This window comes from Vigna unguiculata, chromosome 8 (assembly GCF_037176805.1).
Source record: "Vigna unguiculata cultivar grain cowpea cultivar isolate G323 ecotype 2 chromosome 8, ASM3717680v1, whole genome shotgun sequence".
NCBI lineage: Eukaryota > Viridiplantae > Streptophyta > Magnoliopsida > Fabales > Fabaceae > Vigna > Vigna unguiculata.
In genome coordinates this window covers 13,641,640-13,668,315 of record NC_140799.1, presented here as the reverse complement: position 1 = coordinate 13,668,315, position 26,676 = coordinate 13,641,640, and the positions used below count along the sequence as shown (strand labels likewise).

The following is a 26,676-nucleotide window of genomic DNA, read 5'->3' as shown; positions in this document are numbered from 1 at the left end:
ATTAACACCTTTTTACTCTACATAAAACTAACCAACTTTAGCAATGAAGTACAAAGTTGCAATGGGATTAAAAGAAAAGCACACCCAAAAGCAAACCAACTCACAAAAGGAGAAGACACCACCGAAATAAATTTATGAAGAGCAGAATCGTCATTTCAAAATGTAGGGAGTGCAAATTGTAATTTTAGAGGTGTACAAAGAAAAGACCCAAGAAGAGCAAATGGACGGGTCCATTTGTCAAAAAACCAATGGACTTTCAAATCGTGAATTAGGGTTTCTGTATTCTCTCTTATAAAAGCGACCTTGCAATCCACTTATTCCATCGATCTCTTTTCCCACATATTTCTTAATTTCTTGTTTTCTCTTTTTTGTGCATTTGTTTCTTACGCATTTTCCGGCTATGATGAGTTCTAGAGAAAGTCATGCACCACTCTGATTATTCAGTGCTGATAAGTTTCTCAACCCATTACTTCTGAGCTCTATTTTCTCTATAACGACAATGTTTAGTTATTTTTTTAAATTAATGTTTATGGCTTTTGCATTTTTTTATTTTTAATTGTTTGATTTGAATTCAAATTGGACAAGGGAACCGTGTGATGGGGTTTTTTAACCTAGCCATGATGCGGACCGTACAGCATTTATAGCTATTGGGGATAAAATTTTGGTTTCTGATGGTTCCTGTTCATTCTTAATTCATTACTTAGGGTTCTCTGTTTGACGCTGACGCTAACATGTTCTAGAGGTGTAAATTTTTTATTTTTACATTAAAATCTTAAATTACTCTGATTTAAATTTAGTTGTAGTTTTGCAGTGATTCGCTGGGGACAGTTTTTTGATTTCTTGGAGATCAGGAGTAATTTTTTGATTGTACGAGATTATAGTCAATTATGAATCGATTTATGTTGAATAAGATTTTTAAAATTCTATTTGATTTTTTCTGCAAAAAAAAAAAGTGGCAGAGTTTGGGGATTGTGTAATATTGAGAGTCTTAAGAAACTGCGGGGTTATATCTATAAGAGTTTGAACTGATTTCATACTGATTGAAACTTAAATAGATGGATTTGAAATTATATTTAATGTACCCAGAATTGTATAGTTAGTTCAAAATTTCCAATATGCAGCAGGTTTTTTTCTTTTGAAGATGCTTGCATTCTTTATATTCTTCCTTAACTATACATTCTTAAAATTTTTCTTCATTATCTTCCTTTCCCTCCCTCTTCAACACCGTGAATAATTTTATCTCTAAAATTTCAGGATTAACAATGCTCTAATCCCTCTCAAATTTTATAATTACAATTTTGTATATACCAACAAGCCTTTTTATCTCTTCCTAAATACATAATTTTAGAAAATGCTTTTGGCATCTTAAATCTAGATCTTAACAAACAAAGGCACATTGCATTCAAGTACAAGAAGTTGTCCAATTATTATCTAATTTCTGAAAGAAAACAAACAATCATAGTATCTGACATAAAAACTAACAATTCCTCAATTTCATTTATTACGCTTCAAATTTTTCCAAAACCTCTCCGAATTTCACGTTCACAGTTCCGATCCGCAGAAAGGGCAGAATCGAAAGTCTGCCTCAACCGTGCGCTCGCAGATACGGCAGAGCAAGGTTTCTTCCATGGTTGCCGGGAGAGAGTAATTGTAGGGGAAGAAGTTCTTACAATAGGAGCAATGGTAGAGAGGATCCTTGGCTGGCCACTGCCACACGGGAACAAAGAAGAGCTTGAGAACCTTGTCGGAGTTCACAAGGTCAACGCTGTTGCCGCAGTATGTGCATTTGCCCACAGCGGATTTCAGTACCTGTCGTACCTCTTGCTGTAACCCTCCCACGAAGAAGAAGAACATTGCTCAAACTTAATTCTGTCTGAACCTTCACCTTGTGTTACTTGTTCTGAACGAAAATGGCGTTTTCCTATTATAAATTTGCGTTGCCTATGTTATTTCGATTTTCTAGAGGTTTCCTGCTATTTCTTCACCTTTGGGCTTTGCGTTTTGGGCCATGAAAAATATGTTACGGCCCTCTTTTATCAGCTTTTACTTCTTAAATTCACACAATTTCGCCGCACACCTTCTGTTATCAAAATATAGTTTAAAATAGTAATTTTCAGGGAAAAGACTTTCTCAATAATATTTTTGGAATAAAATTTTCAAAACATAATATTAAATTTTTATGTTGTAATAAATAAAAATTATTTATATAATTATGCTTAAAAAAATTATAATTGATAATGAGGTAAAAAATAAAAAATAATTAAATAAAAATATATATAGAATAGTATTTTATATAATGAAAATAAATAATAAATAAAATTTTAAAACAATTAATAAATAAATGTGTCTTATAAATAATAAATAATTAGAAAGACTATTGAAATAAATAAAAAATAATAATCTTATTTTATTTCTAAAATATATAAAATTTTATTTGTTGGACTGTTTTGAAATAGATCCATTGAATTTCTTTTTTCTAAAATTTTTTTAGATAAATAAAAAATATAAAAGGTGTTGTAAGTTGATCTCATCCTTTTTGATGTTCCTAGATCACTCAAAAAAATATTTATTATTTGACTCATATCCTAATAGAAAAACATCAATATTTATTATTTCCTAAAAAATAGGAATGATTGAGTAGCTTATTATAATTTATATGTTTGAGATAGATTGAAGAACTCCAAACGGGCTGGTGCATTTCGGTCCAATTTGTTGTTGTATCCTTACAAATATTTTTTTTTTCTAACCATACAATTGTTAGTACACTTATAGTAATTTCTAATATCAAAATAAAAATAGGCACAAATACTTAAAGAATTTCATATATCTCTTTCAAAAATGCAAGTATGAAAAAAAAATTTACATATGTATTTTTGATCAATTATCATTTCAATAATCAACTTCTCTCATAATAATATCTATGCTACTTAGTATTGTCTTCATCATTTCACAAATTCGAACTTAATAACAAGCTAATGAATCTCCTTCTTTTAGTTGCCATTGAACTTTCCAGTGTTGAATATTAAACTGATTGATTAATTTTTTATACCGTATTCCATCTTTCTTTGACAAATAAGAAAGTAATCTTTGCTGTTTTACCAAAATTTTACGTAAACCTTATCAGATCTTGAGGAGGATTGGGCATGTGGCTTATAAGATCGCTTTGCCTCCTCAGTTGGCAAATCTCCATTTGGTATTTCACGTCTTGCAGTTGAGGAAATATGTCTTTGACCCATCCCATGTGTTGGAAGCCAAGGATGTATAGATCAGGGAAGATCTCACTATGAAAGTACCATCCGTTGCTTTGGAGGATAGCCGAGTTGAGAAATGTCGAGGAAAACCAGTAAGTGTAGTTAAAGTCATCTGGGATCGGAGGACATGTGACTCTCTACTTGGGAGTTAGAGAGGATATGAGAAAGTCACATTTGCATCTGTTTTTCTGGTAAGTTTTCATTTTCGAGATTGAAAATTTTTGTTGTTAGGAAGAATGTAAAGTCCATTAATTATTTTGCCCTAATTTTTGAGGGCTGCCCCAAATCAGTTGGGCTAGGACTGACCCATAGGGTGTCCAAAGCCCCTAAGGCAGCCTAACCCCTCTCACTTCTGCCATTCTTGCAAAAATAATACCTTACACTGTCCTTTTCCCCCTCAACAGAAGCTTTGCTAGGGTTTGGATCTCCTCCATCTTCAAGCTAGTTCAACTCCGTTCCTACGTCACGTAAGTTGGTCTTCAACTTGTATCCTCTTCCCTCTAGCTATATTTTCATGATTTCAGTTAGGGTTTACCGTAGTGAGCTTGCCATAAATCTGTTATGCTATTTTCTTTTCCAGCTTTGGATTCGCTCTTAGAGCTACTGTGCTCAATTGTTTGAGTGTCCGAGACCTTGGCTAGCATTTCCCAGGTAAGGGAAGCTAGGGTTCCTCATATTTTCTAGTTGGTTGCTTATTTTTGATTTGCCTCGAGTTTGTATGAAGTGTAAGTTGCTGTGGTTAAATAAAATGCTCTGTTCTGTATTTTGGGTATGCAAGTATGACTGATGCAGGTACGAACAATGGCGAGAACTGATAATCTCGCCCAAGCGAGCTTGTCTAGCCTAGGCGAGACTAACAAAGGTTCGCCCAGGTTTCCTGCTTAAGATGTCGCTTAAGCGATGAGTCTCCGTTTTGAGTGAGATGTGGTCTTGCTCAGGCGAGGAGGGCTCGCCTAAGCGAGAAATCGCAGGAAGCCACTATTCCCACTCCTCGAGCTCTCGCCTAGGCTAATGGAGCTCGCTTGAGCAAGAGAAACCTCTCGCTTGAGCGAGAGCTGGGTGAGAATGAGTTCTTGTTCTGGTTACTTCTCTGTTCTTGGGTGAATGTCACATGTTTAGTTGGATTACTATGTTAAAGCATGTTTTGAGTGATGTTGCATGTATGGAATGGTTCATGGGCTAAAAATGATGAGTTTGGTATGGTTTCGGTATGGAATATGAATGAAGGTTGGTTATAAATGTTGGCATGAGATTGATATGCACGACAAGTACAGACTTCGATGATGAAACATGATTTTGATGTGGTTAGGACGTAATTCCACGATGATTTTGTGGTGGTGTCTCATTGGTCAGGGCGTAATTCCATGAATCTCTAGGTGAGACCTTATGGTGGTGCCTCATGGTCAGGATGTAATTCCATGACCCATGTTAGTGAGAGTTCATGGTGGTGCCTCATTTATATAATTTAGTAAGGATTCAAGTTAAGGATTGCATCCTGACACTCTAAAGAGTCAGTTAGTCTCACGTAGAGCGTACTAACTCAAGTGGTGAGAGTAGTTGGAGGCCTGGAACACTTTAAGGCTAACCTTATGTGTGGGGGGATGAAACACTATAACAATTAGCTCGGTAGAGCAGTAAAGGTCACCACAAGTGCAAACATCCTATGAATCCGACTAATTATATGTATTCGGATGAGTCGTGTCTTGAGTCTTAGTGTATTGGTTATGAGTCATCACATGATTGGTTGAGGTATGAATATTTGGATATCAAATTGCATGTAATGGTGTGATAAAATCATTTTCTACTTTAGCTTACCTTTTCTGCTTGTTGTATGTTTTGTGTGTGGTTTTCTCTTTTTGCGATGATCATCAATTTATTGATGTGAGCAGATGCGAGAACTCCTCGTGGTCAACAGGGTAATGGAGATTCCACTCCCTAGTTCATCTTGGAATAGATCCTGCTTGTTTGAGTTTTCTTTAGGGCTATAGCTAGACATGTCAAAGTGGGCCAACCCGGCTCACACGGGTTGGCTCACCACGAGCCGGGTTGAAAATGAGTGAACCCAACCCGGCTCACTTTCTGGTGAGCCAGAAATTCTATAACCCGGCTCAACCCACCACGGGTTGGTGGGTTAAGTGGGTTGGCTCACCAACCCACCTAAAAAAATTATTATTTTTTTTAGTATTCAAATATTTAAATAAATTTTTAAGGAACCCATGAAATGACAATCATACTAAAATCAAGAACCAATATTTTGATCATGCTCACCGCCAATATATGAAGAATTATTTCCAAGAAAGTATCCATTAGTCTAAGGAAGCATGGTTAATATTACAAATTTTCTGTCATGCTATTCAACAAAATATAAATAAAAACATTATATATTTTTTTCATGCTAATTTAGAAAAAATTGTTTCTAGTATTTAAAACATTTAAAGTATCAACATATATATAACTTGACAATCAAATTAATTAAACATTTAAACTATTCAAATATAATTAAGCAACATTCTAGTATTTAAAAATATGAAATTGTGAACAAATATAATAGGAATAGTAAATAATTATTAAAAAAAATTAAAAAAAATTGTAAAAAAATGTTGGTGGGTTAAGTGGGCCAACCCACCTTCAACCCGGCTCGAACCCGTTTAACCCGTGGGTTAAGTGAGTCGGGTTGAGTTCAACCCACTTTTGAAAGAGTTGAATTTTTCTCAACCCAACCCGGCTCGAACCCGTGGTGAGCCGAGTTGGCTCACGGGTTGAAACTCATTTTGACATCTCTAGCTATAGCCTATGTATTGTCTGCCGCTTGAACAATTATTTTAAATATTGTTGACCCTTGAACTCTATTTTATATAGGCATCATGGTATGTCTTAGCATTTTTTTTTTTGGTACCTTGAATATTGTAAGGAGTAGTATTTATACTCCATGACTGTGCTCTTATATTATTTCTCGTAATGTTTCATTTAATTATTATCATTTAAATTAGACGTTACATTAATGATAAAAGCAAAATTGTGATAGTGCATTGAAAAGGTGTTTGAGTCTTTTAAAAAATGAGAGAATATTGAAAAGTTGGAGCAAACAATAGCTTTGCTATTTAGTGTTTTTATTTTGATAGCTTTTATTGACAGTGAATTAAAATAAAAGTTCATTCCTGCCTGATTTTGGAAGGTATATAGTATTTTAATTTGAGTTATAATTATTGATTTTGTTTGATTTGTTTCTCGATTACTTTTGTCCTTTACTATTGTATTTGTTTAATTTAGTCTTTTAATGTTTTTGAAAAAGTTTAATTTTTGTTCATCTAAATAATCAAATTATTTAATTTTTTACACTAAAACTAAATATTCAATTTCTTTTTACATTTAGATTAACATTTAGATTAAATGATTTGATGTATAAATTCTAAAGAATTTTTTTAACATGTACAAATTAAGTTTAGTTAATAATTTTGCTTAAAAAAATTGGAAAAAATAAAATTGAATCCTTTAAAAAAAACAATAAAAAGATTAAATTGAACTAAAAAATAATAAGGAAGACAAAAATAACCAAAACATCAAATTGAAACTAAATTAATAATTAAGTGTATTTTTTTATTATTTCTCATAAGTTTTTTATTATAATTTTTTACTATTTTTAATCTTGTTGTTTAAGATTTTAATTTTTTAATTGTTTAATTATATTTTAGTAATTTTGATGTTTAATTTATTTATTTTCAAATTATTTAAATTCACTTTAATTTTTAACGATTATTTTATAATAAAATTTGATGAAACAGATGAATATTTTGATTATATTACTATACACAGTTGAGTTGAGTTGAGTTGAGTTTATACAATTTAATTATATTATAATAAATTACAATAAATTACAATAAATATATAAAAAAAGGTTAGACTTCCTAAATGCAGAACTTTTGAAAATTCTTTTAGCATCTTAAATCAAGATCTTCTTTACAAACCCAGTTCATTTGGCCAAAAGTAGACTTTAAATTAGATGGTTTGGACAACTTACAAATTTTGATTTTGGCCTTTGTTGCAAGGCAAAGTTGATGTTTAGTGTTATGAAAATGAAAAATTCTGATATGAGTAAAAAAATATTACATACTTGCAACAGTACATCTTGATCAAAAGCAAATGTCTTATCTATCTTACAAGATAGAATTTATGTAGGTCAAAACTAAAGATGTTTAAAATGTTTATGGTTTTTGGAAAAGAAGGTTAATGCAACGTTCTTTTCATGTGATTGCCCTGTTTAAGTGTATTTGTGAGGACAAATTTGGTCTTTTGTCTGTGTTCTTTTCAGGCGATATGGAGCGAATTACAAGTGCAGATTTGCGGGATGAAGGGTTTATTCCATCTACCAAAAACTAAGGTGATTTTAGTGTATTTTATGTAACATTACGAGATTGCCCTTATTTTAAATACATGAAGGTGCATCGGTTTGAACTTTGCCCTGCCATTTAAATAGGGTTGTTGTGCGAGTGTGTGATTGTAAATGTTCATGGATGCTTTGGAGATGAACATTCCCATTGTGGTGTGTAATTTGTTCGAAGTGAGTGGTGGTGTTAATTCACTGTAACAACAAAAACAGAAGTGTGGTATTTTGGCAACTCTCTTTTTATAACATCAAATTACAAAACCATTCTCTTTTTTCATCAAGGGTATTTTGGTAACTCTCTAATTCTATCTATTTTTACATTACTTTATCTATTACATCAATCAAATCTCTTACTAACTTTCATAAAACTTATCTCCAAATTCACTCATTTTACCCTCTAAATCTACTCAAAAAAACACAAATTCATCTACTCAAATTCACATAAATTCATCTTCACACTCTTCCCCAAACGAACACACCCTAAGGGATTATAAGTGTAAAAAACCTTATCGAGGAACGTAATTGAACCACACAAAGGCCTTTAACAAAGTAAATTGGTTCATACCGACAACAATTGAATTTGTTTATATATTGAATTTATGATATAGACATTGATAGAAGAATATTAATCAAGGGAAGAAAAGAGGAAATCCTAACAGTGAAATTTCTAGAGACAAAAGAATATCTGCAAAATCTGTAGTGTTTAATTTATGTTAATGGGTGTGAGGAGTAGAGACCTTACAAATATATATCTAAAGCCTAGTCATAAAGTTTAGAAATTAGTAATTATTTAATAATTAGTAGATGGAGTTCGTAATTTGGATTGAGATTTTACATTGATGATGCAAAATGATATTGATATTTGAAAATATATTAAAATTTTCTTCTAATACATCAATATCAATATCTTTTAAGGGTTAATAAAGACAAAACACCAAAAAATCAGTAAAAGATTAAACCAATGTTCTTTTTTATGGTGTCAACACCCGATTTCGTCCGGCTAAATAAATAATAGAATAAATAATAATAATTTGTTTTTTGAAAGAAAAAAAAATAAAAAAGTAAATAAGTTTTTTCTTTGGTTTTTTCTTTGTCTAAATAATAATAATAAATAAATAAATAAAAAGAAAAAAGAGAGAGTCTGTGAGCATAATCATGTAAAAGCCCATAGATTAGAAAATAGACTTTCTCTACACCTTCTAGGACACAAAGGGAGCGTGCATTATTTTTTTTAATATTATTTTTTTATAAAATTAAGTAGTTAATTTTCAACTGTGTCTTATTTGCATCAACGTATAAATAAGGGTCTCTCGAGGCACATACATGCATTACATCCACATCTTATTTTCATTCATGGTACCATGCACATAGTTTTAAAATAAATACATTTTTACATTCACTTGACACGTATCATGGATCCACTTTGGATTCATGTCACAATGTATAATGCATAATATTCATCCCATTGTTTTTTCATGCCACCTTGCATAGTACATACCATACATACACTCACATGCATGTGTATAGGTACTTTCCAAATTTGTAGCATCTTGCATTTTCATGTCACTTTGCATAGCACATAACATGCATCAACACCATATCTTGAAAAAAAGTTTCACTATAATAAATTAAAAATTAATTGTTTCTCATGTTTTGTTAATAAATTCATGGAATCTTGCGAAAGGTGAAAAAAATAAGAGAAGAAAATAAATTATTCTTTGGTCAAATCAGTTAGTTGAATAAATAAATTTTTTTATTAAAAGTGGCATGCTTTAGAAACATTGCTCTAATATGTGTACATGGAATTGCTCAAATTCATTTCCTTTCTCATCCCATTTCCTATCACCTTTCCCTCATAAGTCTTTCTTTTGTATTCCATGGAGATCATCATAAAGGGGATGTGCCCTAGAATGAATTTAAATTGAAGGGAGTCTCTAAACATAGAGAAAAAGAAGTAAAAAAAAAAAGAAAAGAAAAGTCTGCTAGACTGAAAACCCAAGAGGGCGATCTAGGAAAAAATTAAGACAAAAAAAAAAGAAAATAGTACAAAAAAAAGTAAGGGAAAACAAGGGGCAACCTCTAATGTGATTGAATTTTTTTTCCCTCTGGATTAAAGTTTTTGAAATTAAAACAATCATGAGTTGAAATGATGTGTGGCCATGTTTCTTTATCAAGAAAAAAAAATGATATTCCTTTGTTACCCATTTTGAGCCTATAAAACAATAAAATTTTCTTTCTAATTATCCTGAACAAGGGTCACATTCCCACTGAAGTTAACATAATGTTTGCATCTATTTCATTTGACTTGTAATTCACCAATAAAAAAAAATGTTTGGAAAGAAAAAAATTAGTTATGCAAAAAAAAAAAGAAAAAAAGAAACAAGAGTTGGAAAGTGAAAAAAGTGGTGAACAAGGTAGTCAAATGAATTTTAGGTGCAACGTTAGATAAAGACTCTTGTTTTAAATAACCTTTATACCATTTATTTTGAGCCTTCACTATCAATTTTTTTTATATGCCTTAGCCTTGGCCACAATACAAGCCTAATAAAGTCCACATAAATCAATGATTGGTTGTTGTTTTTCGAAAACTTTAATTTAGAGGAAAATATTTTGTCATATTAAGAGGTTTGTCCAAAAAAAATGGGATTGAAAAAATGTTCAAAGATTTGTTTTCAAACACTGGGCAATTTATTTTTGGTTGACATGTTTCCATAGAGATCAAAATTAGCATGAATAGTCAAGTTAAATCAAGGTCATGCCCTCTCATTCTTTTGTTCTTCATGTGTTTCCTATCATATTTCCTGCTTTGAGCCTAAACTTTGATCAACATTTCTCCTACCATTACTCATTATTCTCACCTTGAAATTAATTGTGGAGACGTTTCACTTGTTGTTCCTACGTTATAGTTGGATATCTTGAATTTGGACAATTATTGACTTTAATTGTTAGGCTTACATTGGGGCAACTAGTATGAAGTCTCCCATTATTTTCAACATTCTCATGCTATCAACAACTGGGGCAAGCTCAAACACATTTTGCACCTGAGACTAATCTATACCCTCCAATTGGGGCAAATTTTGAAGTTTTCATCTTTTGTTATCAATAACTAGGACAAGCTCTGATAAAGGATTGATCCCTACCCAGGATGATGGCCCATGGCACATGTTTAGAAGAAAGGGAGTTCCTTGATCCCTTCCTTTGCTTTTATTTTCTTTTAGTTTAAAATTCCATTAAGTTGGCTTGGTTGACTATTTTTAAGTTAACTTGTTGACCTTGACTTTGGATTGACTTGTTGACTCAAAAGATTAGCTTAACCTTAAACCAACATGCTAATAAATTCCTTAATTTGCTTTTGTAGGAATAAGAAAGGAGGAGGACCACATATGAGACATTTGACGTCCTAAGGAAAAGAGAGAAGGAACAAGACTTTCTAGAAGCATCTAGAAAGGGGAGGCCCACATGCCTTGGACACCAAGTCTTCTAGAATGTTCTAGAACCTTCCTTTGGGAGCCTTGGCCATGAAGACTTGCCACCTAGATGGCTTGAACGAAAATTCACCCATGTGCACCCTAGGATGACCTACTCTCTAGAACATGCTAGGTTTCTTTTGTAATCCTTTAACTTAGTTTTTTTGCTAAGGGGCCTCTAGACTTATCTATTTAAGGGAACCTCTAACACTTGTAGAGGGGTTGAACATTTTGGAGAATTTATACACTTTGTGTTTCAACCTTTTGTGAGAGTATTCCTCCTTAGGGAGTGAAGTTCTTTAAGGCCTTATCTTGCCTTGGCAAGTGGCGGCATACACCACGCATCTTCAAGGTTGTCATGGCTTCTTCTAGCCTAGCCTTGTAGTGGCGTGAATCCTCCATTCCTCCCCTTTCCCTTGCTTTTCATTTTAAGTTTCTTTACCCTTCTTGGTTTATATTGTTTCTATTATATGTTTTTCCTTTTGGTTTCTTACTCTCCATCAATCTATTCTCCTCCTGTCTAGAACCTTGGAAAGGAACCTTCACATCTAGATAGCTTGCTATCTTAATGTCCAGTGGGGATTTCCTTGGTTTTCCTTAATCAATCATCACCATATTCATTAATCTTCTAAAAGGAACAAGATAATTCTACGTCATTTGGTATCTAGAGCTTAGGTTGTCTAGAATATGGTATTTTTCATGTCCTAACTTTGTTTTGTTGTAGCTATCTTGGTATGATCCAAATCCACTTCCATTGCACACAAAAACAATGCTGGCAGAAATTGTTCATGATTTTAAAAGATTAAACTGCACCTGCTCAATGATCCAAAAATTACGTTCTTGATGTCAAAAGAAATCTTTGTTAGTCTAGTTTCTAACAAAAAAAGAACCAATGCATTTGGAATTTTGTGGAGAGAGTTATGATTGAAATAGTGAGCAAAGGTCAGAGCTACCGAGATCACCGCGAATCAACGTTTTTCAGGTGTTGGACAGTTTTGGCTACTGTTTTTGTTACTCTTCTTACTCCTAAATGTTGTTGGATAACATGTCTTTGTGTGCTTAATTATTGACCTTCATTTCCAAAAGTTTAAATGCATGATAGCTACATGTTTGAGTCTTTAAATATGCCTAAATTTTGCTTGAGTCATATGTCATATGCTACTTGAAGTTTTCCTTTTCTTGTCTTCCAAGTGCTTGAGTAAGTGCATGAACCATATGTCTTGATTAAGGTATGCTTCTTTGAAATTGATTTTGGCCTAAAAATAAAAAATAACAAAAATTGAGGGACTAACTGTCCAAGCCACCCAAAACACATTTCTCATCATTTTGTGAAACTAGTTTTTGAAAGAAGAAAAATTTTGGTACACTTTTACAATCTTACCGAGAGCAATATAGCTCTTTGATGAACCAGGATTGTGTTTCCACTAAGTGTTATGCTACTAGTTTTCATATTTGGGTGTTGGGTGATATTGGCTAATTAGTTCCATGCTTATGATCTTTCTTGGTGTATGCATGATTTGAGACTTGGTGATGCATAGTTCAAGTATTTTTCCAATAGAGTCTTTTCATGTGCTTTTCTTGTTTGTTTTGATTTAAAGTTTTGTCACCTTGATATCCTTTCCTTAAAGTTTAGCTTTCTTGGATTTAAGTACTTTTATTGTTTGTCTTTAGTTTCTTTGTTTTGTCTTAGTAGTTTTCTTCCTTTGCTTTCCTTTGAGTGTAGTGGCCAAGCCACTTGAACTTGTCTTGAAAAGGTTTCCAAAAACTTTGAAAGCATTTCACTCCTTTTTGGTGGATTTAAGTGTAGCCTTGCCTTGTTGCTTTGGCGGAGAGTGATCTAAACACTTGGGTGAATTTCTTTAGACCATACTTGGTCTCGGGTTTGGTTACCAATTGTCACTAACACCTCCTTTTCTCGAATTTTGAGTTTTGTTGTAGGAAAGTGAGATGGTGACTCCCATGGCCAATCAAGGTGCATTGGTAGACATTGGTAAAATCTTACAAGAAGTGGAGCTTAAGAGACAAGAAGATAGAGAACAACAAGAAAGAACCCTTCAATTTTACATGAAACAAAGGCAACAACAAATTCAACAAATTCAACAACAATTGCAATCATTCCAAAGAGAGGCTAAGAAAAGAGAGCATTCTAGGCACCAACCATCATAAAAGAAGGAAACTCCAAAGATTCCTAAGTTCTATGGTGGATGTGATCCCAAAATCTACCTTGATTAGGAAGCTCAAATGGAACAGATTTTCAATGAAAATCATGTAAAGGATCAAACACAAGTTGATCTAGTAGTGTTAGGATTTTTTAAGTATGCCAAAACTTGGTGGCATAAAGTTTATAAAAATTATGACCGAGGGCCACCCGCGGCTTCTCAGATGGACATTAAAACTCTTATGCGCGCTAGATTTGTTCCTCCCTCCTATAGGAAGGAACTTCTTTTGAAGCTCCAAAGGCTTCACCAAGGTCCTATGTGTGAGTACTTTAAAGAATTAGAGTCTCAAATGTTTAGGGTTGGAATAAAAGAAACTAACAAAGAAAAAATAAAAAGGTTTGTGAATGGTCTTAGGAGAGACATACAAGACCAAGTAGAGTTGTATGAGTACTCCACTCGTCAAAATGTTTTCACACTTGCCCTTAGGATTGAAACTCATTTGAAAAGAAAGAATAGGGCAAGGAAGATTTACTCACCCAACCACTACTATAGTCACTCATGGAAGGGAAAAGCTAAAGAGAAACATGATAAATCTCCTTCTAAGTCTCACCAAGCACCATCAAGTAAAAATAAGTCACCAAGTGGTCACACTCACCATTCCACTTCTCAAAGATCAAGTTCCATTAAATGTTTTAAATGTTTGGGGTATAAACACATTGCTTTCCCTTCCCCCCAAAATACTTCTTCCCACACTTCTTCTTCAATTGAAAGGACTAAACCCCTTGAAAGTGGATCGTTAATGGTAAGGCGCCAACTAGGGCAATTTCCCAAAGAACTTCCTTCTCAAAGACAAAACCTTTTTCATGGAGGGTGCCTTATCAATGACAAGATATGTCCCTTCATCATAGATAGTGTTAGTTGTGTAAATATGGCTAGCCCAAGGGTGGTGGACAAGTTTGGCTTGAAACCCTACAAGCTATCATGGCTTAAGGAAGAAGAAATAAAAGTAACTAAACAAGTCCTCATTAACTTTTCAACTGGAAATTTTAAGGATGAGGTATTATGTGACATTGTGCCTATGGAAGCCAACCATATTTTGCTAGGTAGGCCATGGCAATTTGATAGAAAAGTTATTTATGATGGCCATGCAAACACCTATGTTTTCTCCTCCCTAGGAAAGAAGTTCACAATCCTACCTCTCCCACCTCCACAAGAAAATGATGAAAAAAATTAAATAAAAGATGAAAAAGAAAAAGAAAAAGGGCAAGCTTTCACCAAGGAGTTACTTGCCGACAAAAAGAGTTTTTCAAAGCAAGAGGTGCAACACCACTCTTCATTCTCTTCCCAAACAAAGAGAGATGAAAAAAAACACAAGCAAGAAAGGGAGAGTGGCATTAAAAAGAAAAAGGGCATCTCCAAGACTAGGGATCGAATCATTAAAGATGAAGAAAGTTCTCATCAACTCAAGTCAAGATCCATCAACAAAGACTTCAAGAATTTGAGGTCAAATTCTCTCCAACAAGGGGAGAATGATAGAGGATTGATCCCTACCAAGGATGATGGTCAATGACACATGTTTAGAAGAAAGGGAGTTCCTTGATCCCTTCCTTTGCTTTTATTTTCTTCAGTTTAAAATTCCATTAAGTTGGCTTGGTTAACTATTTTTAAGTTGACTTGTTGACCTTGACTTTGGATTGACTTGTTGACTCAAAAGATTAGCTTAACCTTAAACCAACATGCTAATAAATTCCTTAATTTGCTTTTGTAGGAATAAGAAAGGAGGAGGACCACATAAGAGACACTTGGCATCCTAAGGAAGAGAGAGAAGGAACAAGACTTTCTAGAAGCATCTAGAAAGGGGAGGTCCACATGCCTTGGACACCAAGTCTTCTAGAATGTTCTAGAACCTTCCTTTGGGAGCCTTGGCCATGAAGACTTGCCACCTAGATGGCTTGGACGCAAATTCACCCATGTGCACCCTAGGATGACCTACTTTCTAGAACATGCTAGGTTTCTTTTGTAATCCTTTAACTTAGTTGTTTTGCTAAGGGGCCCCTAGACTTGTCTATTTAAGGGGACCTCTAACACTTGTAGAGGGGTTGAACATTTTGGAGAATTTATACACTTTGTGTTTCAACCTTTTGTGAGAGTATTCCTCCTTAGGGAGTGGAGTTCTTTCAAGCCTTATCTTGCCTTGGCAAGTGGCGGCATACACCACTCATCTTAAAGGTTACCATGGCTTCTTCTAGCCTAGCCTTGTAGTAGCGTGAATCCTCCATTCCTCCCTTTTCTCTTGCTTTTCATTTTAAGTTTCTTTACTCTTCTTGGTTTATATTGTTTCTATTATATGTTTTTCCTTTTGGTTTATTACTCTCCATCAATCCATTCTCCTCCTCTCTAGAACCTTGGAAAGGAACCTTCACATCTAGATAGCTTACTATCTTAATGTCTAGTGGGGATTTCCTTTGTTTTCCTTAATCAATCATCACCATATTCATTAATCTTCTAAAAGGAACAAGATAATCCTACATCAAGCCCAAACACACCTCATGTCCTGAAGTTAACTCTTAACTATCAAATTGGGGCAACTCCTTAGTCAATTACCTCATTTACTCCCTTCCCAGACCTTTGGCAATTTCATGTATGTCCCTTAAATAGTGGTCAAAAAGCAATGATACAAAAAAGAGTTTCTCAATAAACTAATCAGACCAAAGAATATTTTTCAAAGAAAAAAAAATCAAAACAGAAGGATTCCATAAATCTAAAAGTAACAACAAATTGGGAATCAATTGAAACAAGTTTCATACAATGTAAAAGGTGAAAAGATACATGAGGGCATGCTTCATGCATAGATTCATATCTAAGCATACATACATCATTCACTTTTGTGAAAAGAAAAAATTAACAAACAAAGGAAAATTCATGATGCATTCATGATGCATTCATACATTAATTCATACATCAAAGTTTTAACTTAGTTCATGTAAAAAAAAATCATAACATTTGCATCATACACTAATATTGTTAGTGTTCAAAAAGAAAATTCATAAGTCATGTCAACATTATCATTCACCATGCATGCTCGAAATAAACATAACAACATCATCACACATCATAATCAATGTTAAAAATAATACATAGCATGTGTAAGCATTTTTATGCACATATAATGTAAATGTTAAAAAAAATCATAATAAGCATCAACATACTCATGCATTCATAAAAAGAAAATTCATACCAGGTGTTAGCATTTGCATGCATTCATACACATGACATCAATTATCAAACAAAAAAAATATCCAAACATGTGTTAGCAAAATTAGGTTTTATTCAAAAAGAAAAAAAAAAAGAGAGACACATACATGGCAACATATTCATGCATATATCATATTAGCATATTCATGCACATATCATAGCATATTCATGCATATATCAAACTATGTTAGCATATTCATGCATGCATAAATCATCTAAATGCTCAAAAAAGAAAAATTCATAACATGTTTTAATCATCATGCATCATGTGCATGCATCATAGTTCTTTTTCATGAAATGAAAAAAATTCTTCTCACTTTTGGGACTGAAACCCTCTTCATTCACATGAACGGTTGTCAAATCCTTCTGTTTCGAAATGAAGAAAATGAGAAAGATACAAATTTTGCTTCTTTAATATTTCTCGAATTGATGGTCCTCTTCATTATATGAATGACCTACACATCCTCAAGTCCAGTTTCGCACTGGCCCCTCAAGCCTAGTTTTATCTAACCACCTCAAGCCCAGTTTTGCACTGGCCCCTCAAGTGCAGTTTTATCTGGCCACATCAAGCCTAGCTTTGTCTAGCCTTTAAGCGCAGTTTCATCTGGTCACCCCAAGCCTAGTTTTGCACTGGCCCCTAAAGTCCAGTTTTATTTGGCCACCTCAAGCCTAACTTTGTCTAGCCCATAAGCCCAGTTTCGCACTGGCCCCTTAAGCCCAGTTTCATCTAGCCCCTCAAGCACAATTTTATCTGGCCCCTCAAGCCCAATTTAGTCTGGCCTAAGCCCAAGGCCCCTCGAGCCCAGTTTTATTTGGCCATCTCAAGCCTAGTTTTGTCTAGCCCCCAAGCCCAGTTTCGCACTAGCCCTTAAGCCTAGCTTTGTCTAGCCCACAAGCCCATTTTTATCTGGCCCATCCAGCCCAATTTCGCATTGGCCCCTCAAGCCATGTTTTATCTGGCCACTTCAAGCCTAGCTTTGTCTAGCCTTTAAGCCCAGTTTCGCACTGGCCCCTCAAGCCCAGTTTTATCTGGCCACCTCATGCCTACCTTTGTCTAGCCCTCAAGCCTAAATTTATCTGGCCCCTCAAACCTAGTTTAGTCTAGTCCAAGCCTAGTTTTGCACTAGCCCCTCAAGCCCAGTTTTATTTGGCCACCACAAGCCTAGCTTTGTTTAGGCCCCAAGCCCAATTTTGCACTGGCCCATAAGCCTAGCTTTGTCTAGCCCACGAGCCCAGTTTTATCTGGCCCCTTAAGCCCAAATTTATCTAGCCCCTCAAGCCCAATTTAGTCTAGCGCAAGCCAAGTTTCGCACTGGCCCCTCAAGCCCAATTTTATCTGGCCCCTCAAGCCAGTATAGTCTCGCCCAAGCCCAGTTTCGCACTGGCCCCTCAAGCCCAGTTTTATCTGGCCATCTCAAGCCTAGCTTTATCTAGCCCTTAAGCCCAGTTTCGCATTGGTCCCTTAAGGCTAGTTTTATTTGGCCACCTCAAACCTACCTTTGTCTAGCGCTCAAGCCCAGATTTATATGTCCCCTTAAGCCCAGATTTATCTATCCCCTCAAGCCTAGTTTAGTCTGGCCCAAGCCTAGTTTCGCACTGGCCCCTCAAGCCTAGTTTTATCTAGCCCCTCAAGCCAGTTTAGTCTGGCCCAAGCCCAGTTTCGCACTGGTCCCTCAAGCCCAGTTTTATCTAGCCACCTCAAGCCTAGCTTTGTCTAACCCCCAAGCCCAGTTTCGCACTGGCCCCTAAGCCTAGCTTTGTTTAGCCAATAAGCCTAGTTTTATCTGGCCCCTCAAGCGCAAACTTATATGGCCCATTAAGCCTAGTTTAGTCTGGCCCAAGCCTAGTTTTGCACTAGCCCCTCAAGCCAAGTTTTATCTGACCCCTCAAGCCCAGATTTATCTGCCCACCTCAAGCCTAGCTTTGTCTAGCCCCCAAACCTAGTTTCGCACTGGCCCCTAAGCCTAGCTTTGCTTAGGCCACAAGCCCAATTTTATCTGGCCCCTCAAGCCCAGATTTATCTGTCCCCTCAAGCCCAGTTTAGTTTGGTCCAAGCCCAGTTTCACAATGGCTTCTCAAGCGCAGTTTCGCACTAGCTTCTCAAGCCCCATTTTATCTGGTACCTCAAGCCTAGTTTAGTCTGGCCCAAGCCTAGTTTCACATTGGCCCCTCAAGCCCAGCTTTATCTAGCTTCCTCAAGCCTAGCTTTGTCTAGCCCCCAAGCCCAGTTTCGCACTGGCCCCTTAGCCTAGCTTTGTTTAGGCCACAAGCCCAATTTTATCTGGCCCCTCAAGCCTAGATTTATCTTTCCCCTCAAGCCTAGTTTAGTCTGGCCCAAGTCTAGTTTCACACTGGCTTCTCAAGCCAGTTTTATCTGGCCCCTCAAGCTCAGTTTAGTTTGGCCCATACCCAGTTTCACACTAGCACCTCAAGCCCAGTTTTATCTGGCCACCTCAAGCCTAGCTTTGTCTAGCCCCTAAGCTAAAATTTGCACTGGCCCCTTAAGTGCAGCTTCATCTGTCCCCCTAATGCCCAATTTAGCTTTGTCTAGCTCAGTTTCTTATTGGCCCCTCAAGCCCAGCTTTATCTGGCCCCTCAAGCCCAGTTTCATCGGTCCACCCCAAGCGTAACTTTGTCTATCCTTCAAGACCAGTTGTATCAACTCTCTGCGCGGCAATGGTCGTGTCCAGGTTTTCTTTTGGTATCTCGGCCCTTTGCGAGGCAATCGTCGAGTGCAAGTTTCCTTTTGTTATATCGACCCTTTACGAGGCAATGGTCGAGTTTAGGTTTTCTTTTGTGGTATCGGCCCTCTGTGAGCCATTGGTCAAGGTCAGGTTTTCTTTTTTTATATCGGTCCTCTGTGAAGCAATGGTCGAGTTCAGATTTTCTTTTGGTATATCAGCCCTCTGCGAGGCAATGGTTGTGTTTAGGTTTTCTTTTGGGTATCTCGGCCCTCTGCGAGACAATGGTCGAGTGCAAGTTTTCTTTTGTTATATCAGCCCTCTGCGAGGCAATGATCGAGTGTAGGTTTTCTTTTGGCATATCGGCCCTCTACGAGGCAATGGTTGAGTGCAGGTTTTCTTTTGTTATATCGGCCCTATGCGAGACACTGGTCGAGTATAGGTTTTCCTTTGTTATATCAGCCCTATGCGAGGCAATGGTCGAGTTTCTTTTTTTCATTTTTGAAACCCGAACAAAATTAGTGCTTTTATCTTTACTTATCTTTTACTATGATATTATGAAAATTTCACTTTCATATTATCTAGTCAAATCTAAGTAAAGAGGGACAGTTGTCAACACCCAATTTCGTCCGGGTAAATGCACTTGTTTTGTTAAAATAATAATAAAAAAAAAATAATATATAAAATAACAATAATAATAAATAATAAAATAAAATAAAAAATATGTTTTGATTGATGGTAGGTTTTTTTGAACTTTAATTCTACCATGGGAAAAAAAAAGAAAAAAAAAAGAAAAGAAGAAAAAACAAAGAGAAGGGAGAATCTAATTTATTTTTAATTATCACACGCTTTTCATGAGCCCAAATGTTTTGTAAATATTTTCACCCCCAATGTTTGCTATTTACATTCTTCACATGACGTGTCAGAAAAGGACGTTTCATAATTTCTGTTTTTAGATAAGGGTATAATATTAGGAGCATTTTTTTTATAATAATTTGAATAAATATCTTGCATTTACACTTATGTGATGTGTTTCTTTGCGTTGTCAGTCTGGGAAGGTATTATTTTAAATAGAAGTAAATATTCTCGATAATAATGCTTTTAGAGAATGGTACGATTTTAATAGTTAAAAGAAAATATTCTTGGTAATAATTAGAATCAATTGTATGAAAAATATGTTATGATTTGATAGTTTGGCTGGGGTAGCATTGAGTTGGGGTAGCATTGAGTTGAGTATACCCACTTGGAGGTGTCTCGTATTCGCTCTTGGATGGATTTGGTAGATGCTTTTTTGAAACAGTACAAGTGTAACGTGGATATCACACCAGATCGATTGCAATATCAAAACATGGCCAAAAGGGATGTAGAATCATTTAAAGAGTATGCCCAACAATGGAGAGAGCTTGCTGCTCAGGTGAAGCCTCCTCTTCATGATAAGGAAATGGTGGCAATGCTTGTGAGCACGTTACAACCACCATTCTATGAACACATGGTAGGGAATGTGTCTTCAATTTTCGCTGATATTATCATCATAGGTGAAAGGATAGAGATCGGGTTGAAGAATGGAAAAGTTGCATATAGCCCAGTCACAACTATAACTCCTAAAAAGCCTGGTTTAAATCCAGGGAAGAAAAAGGAAGTAGAAGTGCACACAACGTCCACAATACCAAGGTGGGAAAATCAAGCCCACACTAAAAATTATCAACGACAGGTGAATCGACATCCTTATGTGACTTATACAACAGCTACCCACCAACCACAATCTCCACAACAAGGATTTAATCAGCTACTACACACCTCAAATAACACTTGGAAAACTGAGGCTAACACAAATCTCAACCAGCGTTTAGGGCAAATCGTTAATCCTAGAAGGAATCAAGAAAAGAATTTTGTTCATTTCACTCCTATTCCCGTGACTTACACAGAGTTATTGCTAGATCTACTCCGTAATGCTTTAGTAGCCATTTGCCTGATGAAGCCATTGCAACCGCCATATCCTAAGAATTTTGATATAAATGCCAAATGTGATTATCACGAAGGAGCCATTGGCCACTCTATCGAGAGATGTTTGTCTTTCAAACACAAGGTGCAAGCCCTAATCGACTTAGGGTGGTTGAAATTTCAAGAGGATAAACCCAACATCGAGGCCAATCCCTTTTCTAGGTATGGTAATGCTTCGATAAATACTATTGATCTCAATGGACACAAGTTGGTAAAGAATGTGGGCCAAATTCAAAGTTCACGAAGGTTCATTTTTGAGGCACTACTAACAGCGGGATTGTTGGAAGGTGAATATAACTTGAGTGAGGCATGCAGGTTTCATCCAGGTGCTAAGCATTTCGTCGAGTTGTGCAGCAAGTATGAGAATTTTCTGCAAAATTTGATCGACAAGAACTTTGTACAAGTATGTCGTGGGAGTAAGGAGGAAGAAGTATTTGCACAAACCGGTGAGAAATCTACCATGTCGCCACCAAAGCCATTGATAGTTCATTTCGCTAGATCCACTCTTGCACCGACATCTTAGAAAGGGCAATTTGTTGTCAACCTGTCACCCTCACCTTTCCCATACAAAAGTGAGAAGGCGGTTCCTTGGAAATACGGTATACATGTGTTAGGAGAGGGACAATAGACAAAGAATCAATCAGCCGATGGTGAGCTAGTTGTGGAAAATATATCAGGCATTGGAGGAATGACAAGAAGTGGTTGTATCTTCACACCACCCATTTTAAGGAAGGACGTAGTCGGCAACGAGGGAATATCAACAGGAGAAATTAAAGAACTCTTGAAGGAAAAGGACGTGTAAACGCAGGAGGGACCTAAAAAAGAGGAAAAGCGAGAAATATCTGATGCAGAGGCTTGTGAGTTTTTAAGTTCATACAACAAAGTGAGTACAAAGTAGTAGAACAATTAAAACGCATGCCTGCTCGGATTTCCCTTTTGGAATTACTTATGCATTCAATTTCCCATAGAAAGATGTTAATGAAGATACTCAACAAAGCTCATGTGGAGCAAAATATTTCTTTAGACAAGTTTGAGGGAATTGTTGGCAATATCACTACTAATAATTACCTCACCTTTACTGATGATGAGATACTTGCTGAAGGTAGAGGACACAATAAGGCGTTGCATGTATCTGTGAAATGTTTGGACCATGTGTAAACACCCAATTTCGTCCGGGTAAATGCATTTGTTTTACTAAAAAAAAATAATATATAAAATAACAATAATAGTAAATAATAAAATAAAATAAAAAATATGTTTTGATTGATGGTAGGTTTTTTTTAACTTTAATTCTACCATGGAAAAAAAAGAAAAAACCAAGAGAAGTGAGAATCTAATTTATTTTTAATTATCACACGCTTTTCATGAGCCTAAATGTTTTGTACATATTTTCACCCTTACTGTTTGCTATTTACACTCTTCACATGACATGTTAGAAAAGGACATTTCATAATTTCTATTTTTAGAGAAGGGTATAATATTAGGAGCAATTTTGTTTTATAATAATTTGAATAAATATCTTGCATTTACACTTATATGATGTGTTTCTTTGCATTGTCAGTCTGGAAAGGTATTATTTTGAATAGAAGCAAATATTCCCGATAATAATGCTTTTAGAGAATGGTACAATTTTAATAGTTAAAAGAAAATATTCCTGATAATAATTAGAATCAATTGTATGAAAAATATGTTATGATTTGATCACGATCTTTATGTGACGGAAAATATGATTCTAGTAATTACAGACAATATTTCGTTAATAATTATAATCAACACCGTTGATATTATGCGACTATTTAATTTCTATAATATGTTTCATCAGGACCAATTCCTTCCTCATATATTTTATTATAATTAAAAGACTTGGATTTCAATGGTACCCCAAGGGACCTATATAAGCACAAAATTTCTCCAATACACACAGAAAAAAAATTCGAAAAACCCCTTTCCTTATTTATTACCACAACACACGCAAAAGGGGATCACTTTAAGGTAAATTCTCTTTGCTCCTAATGCTTTTCATGATTCTCTTATAATATCATATATATGATCGAAGTGTTGTATGATTAAATGTGTTTGGGATTCTCATGTTAGAGGATTTTGGGTTTGTCATTGATGTGCTCAAACTTTCTCTTTCCCTTTATTTTTATTTTGATAAATAAAAAGGTTTCTTTCGTAGGCTTTAATTCTCTCTAAAAATAAAGGATAATAATAAATAAAAAAATAAAAAAATTATATTTTTCTTTTATATAAGTATTGAATGTCATGTCAAGTCTCGGACTTGCTTGATAATCAAAACACTCTTTCATAGGCTTTTAATTCTTTTTTAAAAATAATAATAATAATAATAATAAATAAAAATTATAAAATCATCTTAAGTATCATGTCAAATCTCAGATTTGCTTGATAACTAAATTTTCATCATGTAGAATCTCAGGTTCTCTTGATATTAATAAAATATACATATACATAAAACTCTAGAAAAATTAAAAAAAAAACACAAAATAATAATATCAAACAACAATTTTTTTACAAAGAACTACGTTATCCCTAATTTTCCAAATGGAAATACGTAGGAACGAGGTGCAATCCTCGTCGGGCCAAAAAAAATAAAAAGATAATTTTGTTTTTAATCTTTATTATTTTATATGTGTTTTTATTTTGTTTGATTTTTGGGGAACAACAAATATTTTAAACATCGACTTTTATTTTGCACACTTAATTAAAGAGAGAACTGTCTTAAGACGGGCGTCGTGGGGTGCTAATACCTTCCCCACACGTAACCGACTCCCGAATCCAAATTTGGTTTCGAAGACCATTCTTTTTTAAGCTTTTTTCTATAGTTTCCCATAATAAACTATGGTGGCGACTCCTCTGTTTTTTTTAAATTGTGTTCGTCGTCCCGCCGCGATCTCGGTTCCCACACATGTCCTGTGTTTCCCTCATGATGGCCAAGGTTATGCTGAAAGAGGGTTACCAATATGGAAAAAGGGCTTGGTAAAAATAACCAAGGGCTAACTTTCCCCTTAAAGGCCTTTGAAAACAAAGGTAGATTCGTTTTGGGGTACAAGCCTACTAAAGAAGACAAGAGGAGGCTGTTAGAAGAGAAGAAGGAGCGAATCTTGGCTCGCATAGAAGGCCGAGAACGAAATATCGGGAAGATTCACATCTGTGATATCAAGAAAAGCTTTGACAATGTTGGATGGGTTAACACTTATCAGATATCAACCATCGAGGATGGAAATGGATCTGAAAGCTTAAACTTCGTGTGATCTTGTCCTCTAGACGTGCAGTTAAACAATTGGGAGATAACAAATTTACCAGTGATGTTTAATTTGGAAAAAATGTAATAGTTTTAGTTTATACTTTTGCTTTACTCGGAGTTTTAGGATTCAAGACTTTTTGAGATGACCGTTTTTAAATTATTATTTTTTTTTTATCTTTAAATCTTTTTTTTATGCTCAATGTGACAATAAAATCATTTATAACTGGCATTTTTGTTTGTTTTCGATTTATTTATCTATTTTATAAACTCAAATGATGTAGATATGATGATGGATGTTTTGAAAATATTAATGTCGATTTTCCTAATTTTGAGCACCTCGTTGATAATATGGAAGATGATTATGAGGATGAATGGGAACCTTCTCCTGAAATGTTGAGATTAGTGGAACAAAAAGCTAAAGAGAAAAACCCCATCAAGATAATGTTGAAGTGCTTAACTTGGGAGATGTAGGAGAGATAAAAGAAGTGAAAATTGGCACTAGTATAAAGAAAGAAATACGGGAACAATTGTGTGCTCTACTAAAGGAGTTCAGGGACGTTTTCGCTTGGTCATATAATGACATGCCAGGACTAGATACTAACATAGTGCAGCATAAAATCCCTTTCAAGCTAGAGTGTCCTTTCGTCTTGCAGAAGTTGAGGAGAATGAAACTAGAAATGTCTTTGAAAATTAAAGAAGAAGTAAAAAAGCAATTTGATGCTGGATTTTTGGCTGTGGTGAGATATCCCCAATGGGTAGCAAATATTATACCTGTGCCTAAGGACGGGAAGGTTCGAATGTGCGATGGTTACCGAGACTTGAACCGGGCCAGTCCAAAGGATAATTTTCCATTACCGCATATCGATACGTCGGTGGACAATACAGCCAGATTCTCACTGTTTTCATTTATGAATGGTTTCTCGGGTTATAATCAGATCAAGATGGTAGTTGAGGATATGGAAAAAACTACTTTTATTACATTGTGGGGAACTTTTTGCTATAAGGTGATGCATTTCGGTCTCAAGAATGTTGGGGCAACTTATCAAAGGGCGATGCACAAAGAAATTGAAGTTTATGTGGATGATATTATCGCTAAATCTAAATCTGAAGAAGAACACCTCGTCAACTTAAGAAGATTGTTTGAAAGGTTGCAAAAGTTTAAGCTCCGATTAAATCCGGCTAAATGCACATTCGGTGTGAAATCGGAAAAGTTATTGGGTTTCATTGTTAGCCAAAAAGGGATAGAGGTCGATCTTGACAAGGTGAGGGCAATAATAGAAATGCCAATTCCCAGCACAGAGAAGGAGGTGCGACGTTTCATGGGCAAGCTAAATTACATTGCTAGATTTATCTCTTAGTTAACTGCTACCTGTGAACCGATTTTCAAATTGTTGCGTAAAAATCAAGCTTTAGAATGGAATGAGGATTGTTAGACCGCTTTTGATAAGATCAAACAGTACTTACAAGACCCACCGGTACTGCGCCCATCGAAATCAGGAAGACCCCTTATTATGTACTTAACTATATTAGAGGAGTCCATGGGTTGTGTGTTGGGCTAACACGACAAAACCGGGAAGATTGAGCATGCAATATACTATTTGAGTAAGAAGTTCACAAATTGCGAGAAAAGATATTCTATGCTAGAACAGACTTGTTGCGCACTAGCATGGGCAGCCCATCGTTTGAGACAATATATGTTGAGTACTACATGGTTGATATCCAAGATGGACCCAATAAAGTACATTTTTGAAAAGCCTACTCTCTCTGGGAGGACAACACAGTGGCAGATGCTTTTGTCAGAATACGATATTGTATATGTCACTCAGAAATCCATCAAGGGTAGCGTTTTGGCTGAGTATCTAGCTCAACAGCCCATTGATGATTATCAACAAATGCAGCCTAATTTTCTCGATGAAGATATCACGGCTTTGTTTGAAGAGAATAAGGGAGGCCAGGATGAAAAGGCATGGATATTGTTGTTTGATGGTTCATCTAAGGCATTAAGGCATGGAATAGGGGCAGTGCTTATTTCTCCAGAAAGTCAATACATACCAATGACAACAAGACTATGTTTTAATTGCAAATAATATCGCAAAATATGAGGCATGTGCCATGGGCATTCGAGCAACAATTGAATCAAAGGCAAAAGTCTTGAAGGTGTACGACGATTCAGCTGTGGTTATCCATCAGTTGAAAGGAGAATGGGAGACCCG

The 26,676-nt window shown here is 35.4% G+C and overlaps 2 protein-coding genes, 1 long non-coding RNA gene and 1 other non-coding gene across 4 annotated transcripts; 3 read left to right on the top strand and 1 right to left on the bottom strand.

Moving 5' to 3' along the window:
• Positions 1–395: 395 nt before the first annotated feature.
• Positions 396–480, top strand: LOC114195732 (small nucleolar RNA Z221/R21b). The gene has a single exon (XR_003606565.1). It is a non-coding gene; the product is annotated as a small nucleolar RNA Z221/R21b (small nucleolar RNA).
• Positions 481–659: 179 nt separating this feature from the next.
• On the bottom strand, positions 660–1,975 carry LOC114193120 (zinc-ribbon domain protein). Its single transcript, XM_028082820.2, has one exon. The coding sequence runs from the start codon at positions 1,852–1,854 to the stop codon at positions 1,543–1,545; it is 312 nt and encodes a 103-aa protein (XP_027938621.1). The 5' UTR covers positions 1,855–1,975; the 3' UTR covers positions 660–1,542.
• Positions 1,976–2,921: 946 nt separating this feature from the next.
• On the top strand, positions 2,922–7,860 carry LOC146884177 (uncharacterized). Its single transcript, XR_014984033.1, has 4 exons — positions 2,922–3,442; positions 3,656–3,718; positions 3,832–3,902; positions 7,561–7,860. It is a non-coding gene; the product is annotated as an uncharacterized LOC146884177 (long non-coding RNA).
• Positions 7,861–20,545: 12,685 nt separating this feature from the next.
• LOC146884176 (uncharacterized) lies at positions 20,546–21,721 on the top strand. The gene has a single exon (XM_085665882.1). The coding sequence runs from the start codon at positions 20,546–20,548 to the stop codon at positions 21,719–21,721; it is 1,176 nt and encodes a 391-aa protein (XP_085522008.1).
• Positions 21,722–26,676: the final 4,955 nt, after the last annotated feature.

Bases quoted from the DNA above. Each gene is read 5' to 3' on its own strand.
- LOC114193120 (XM_028082820.2), bottom strand. From the start codon at position 1,854: ATGTTCTTCTTCTTCGTGGGAGGGTTACAGCAAGAGGTACGACAGGTA.
- LOC146884176 (XM_085665882.1), top strand. From the start codon at position 20,546: ATGGCCAAAAGGGATGTAGAATCATTTAAAGAGTATGCCCAACAATGG.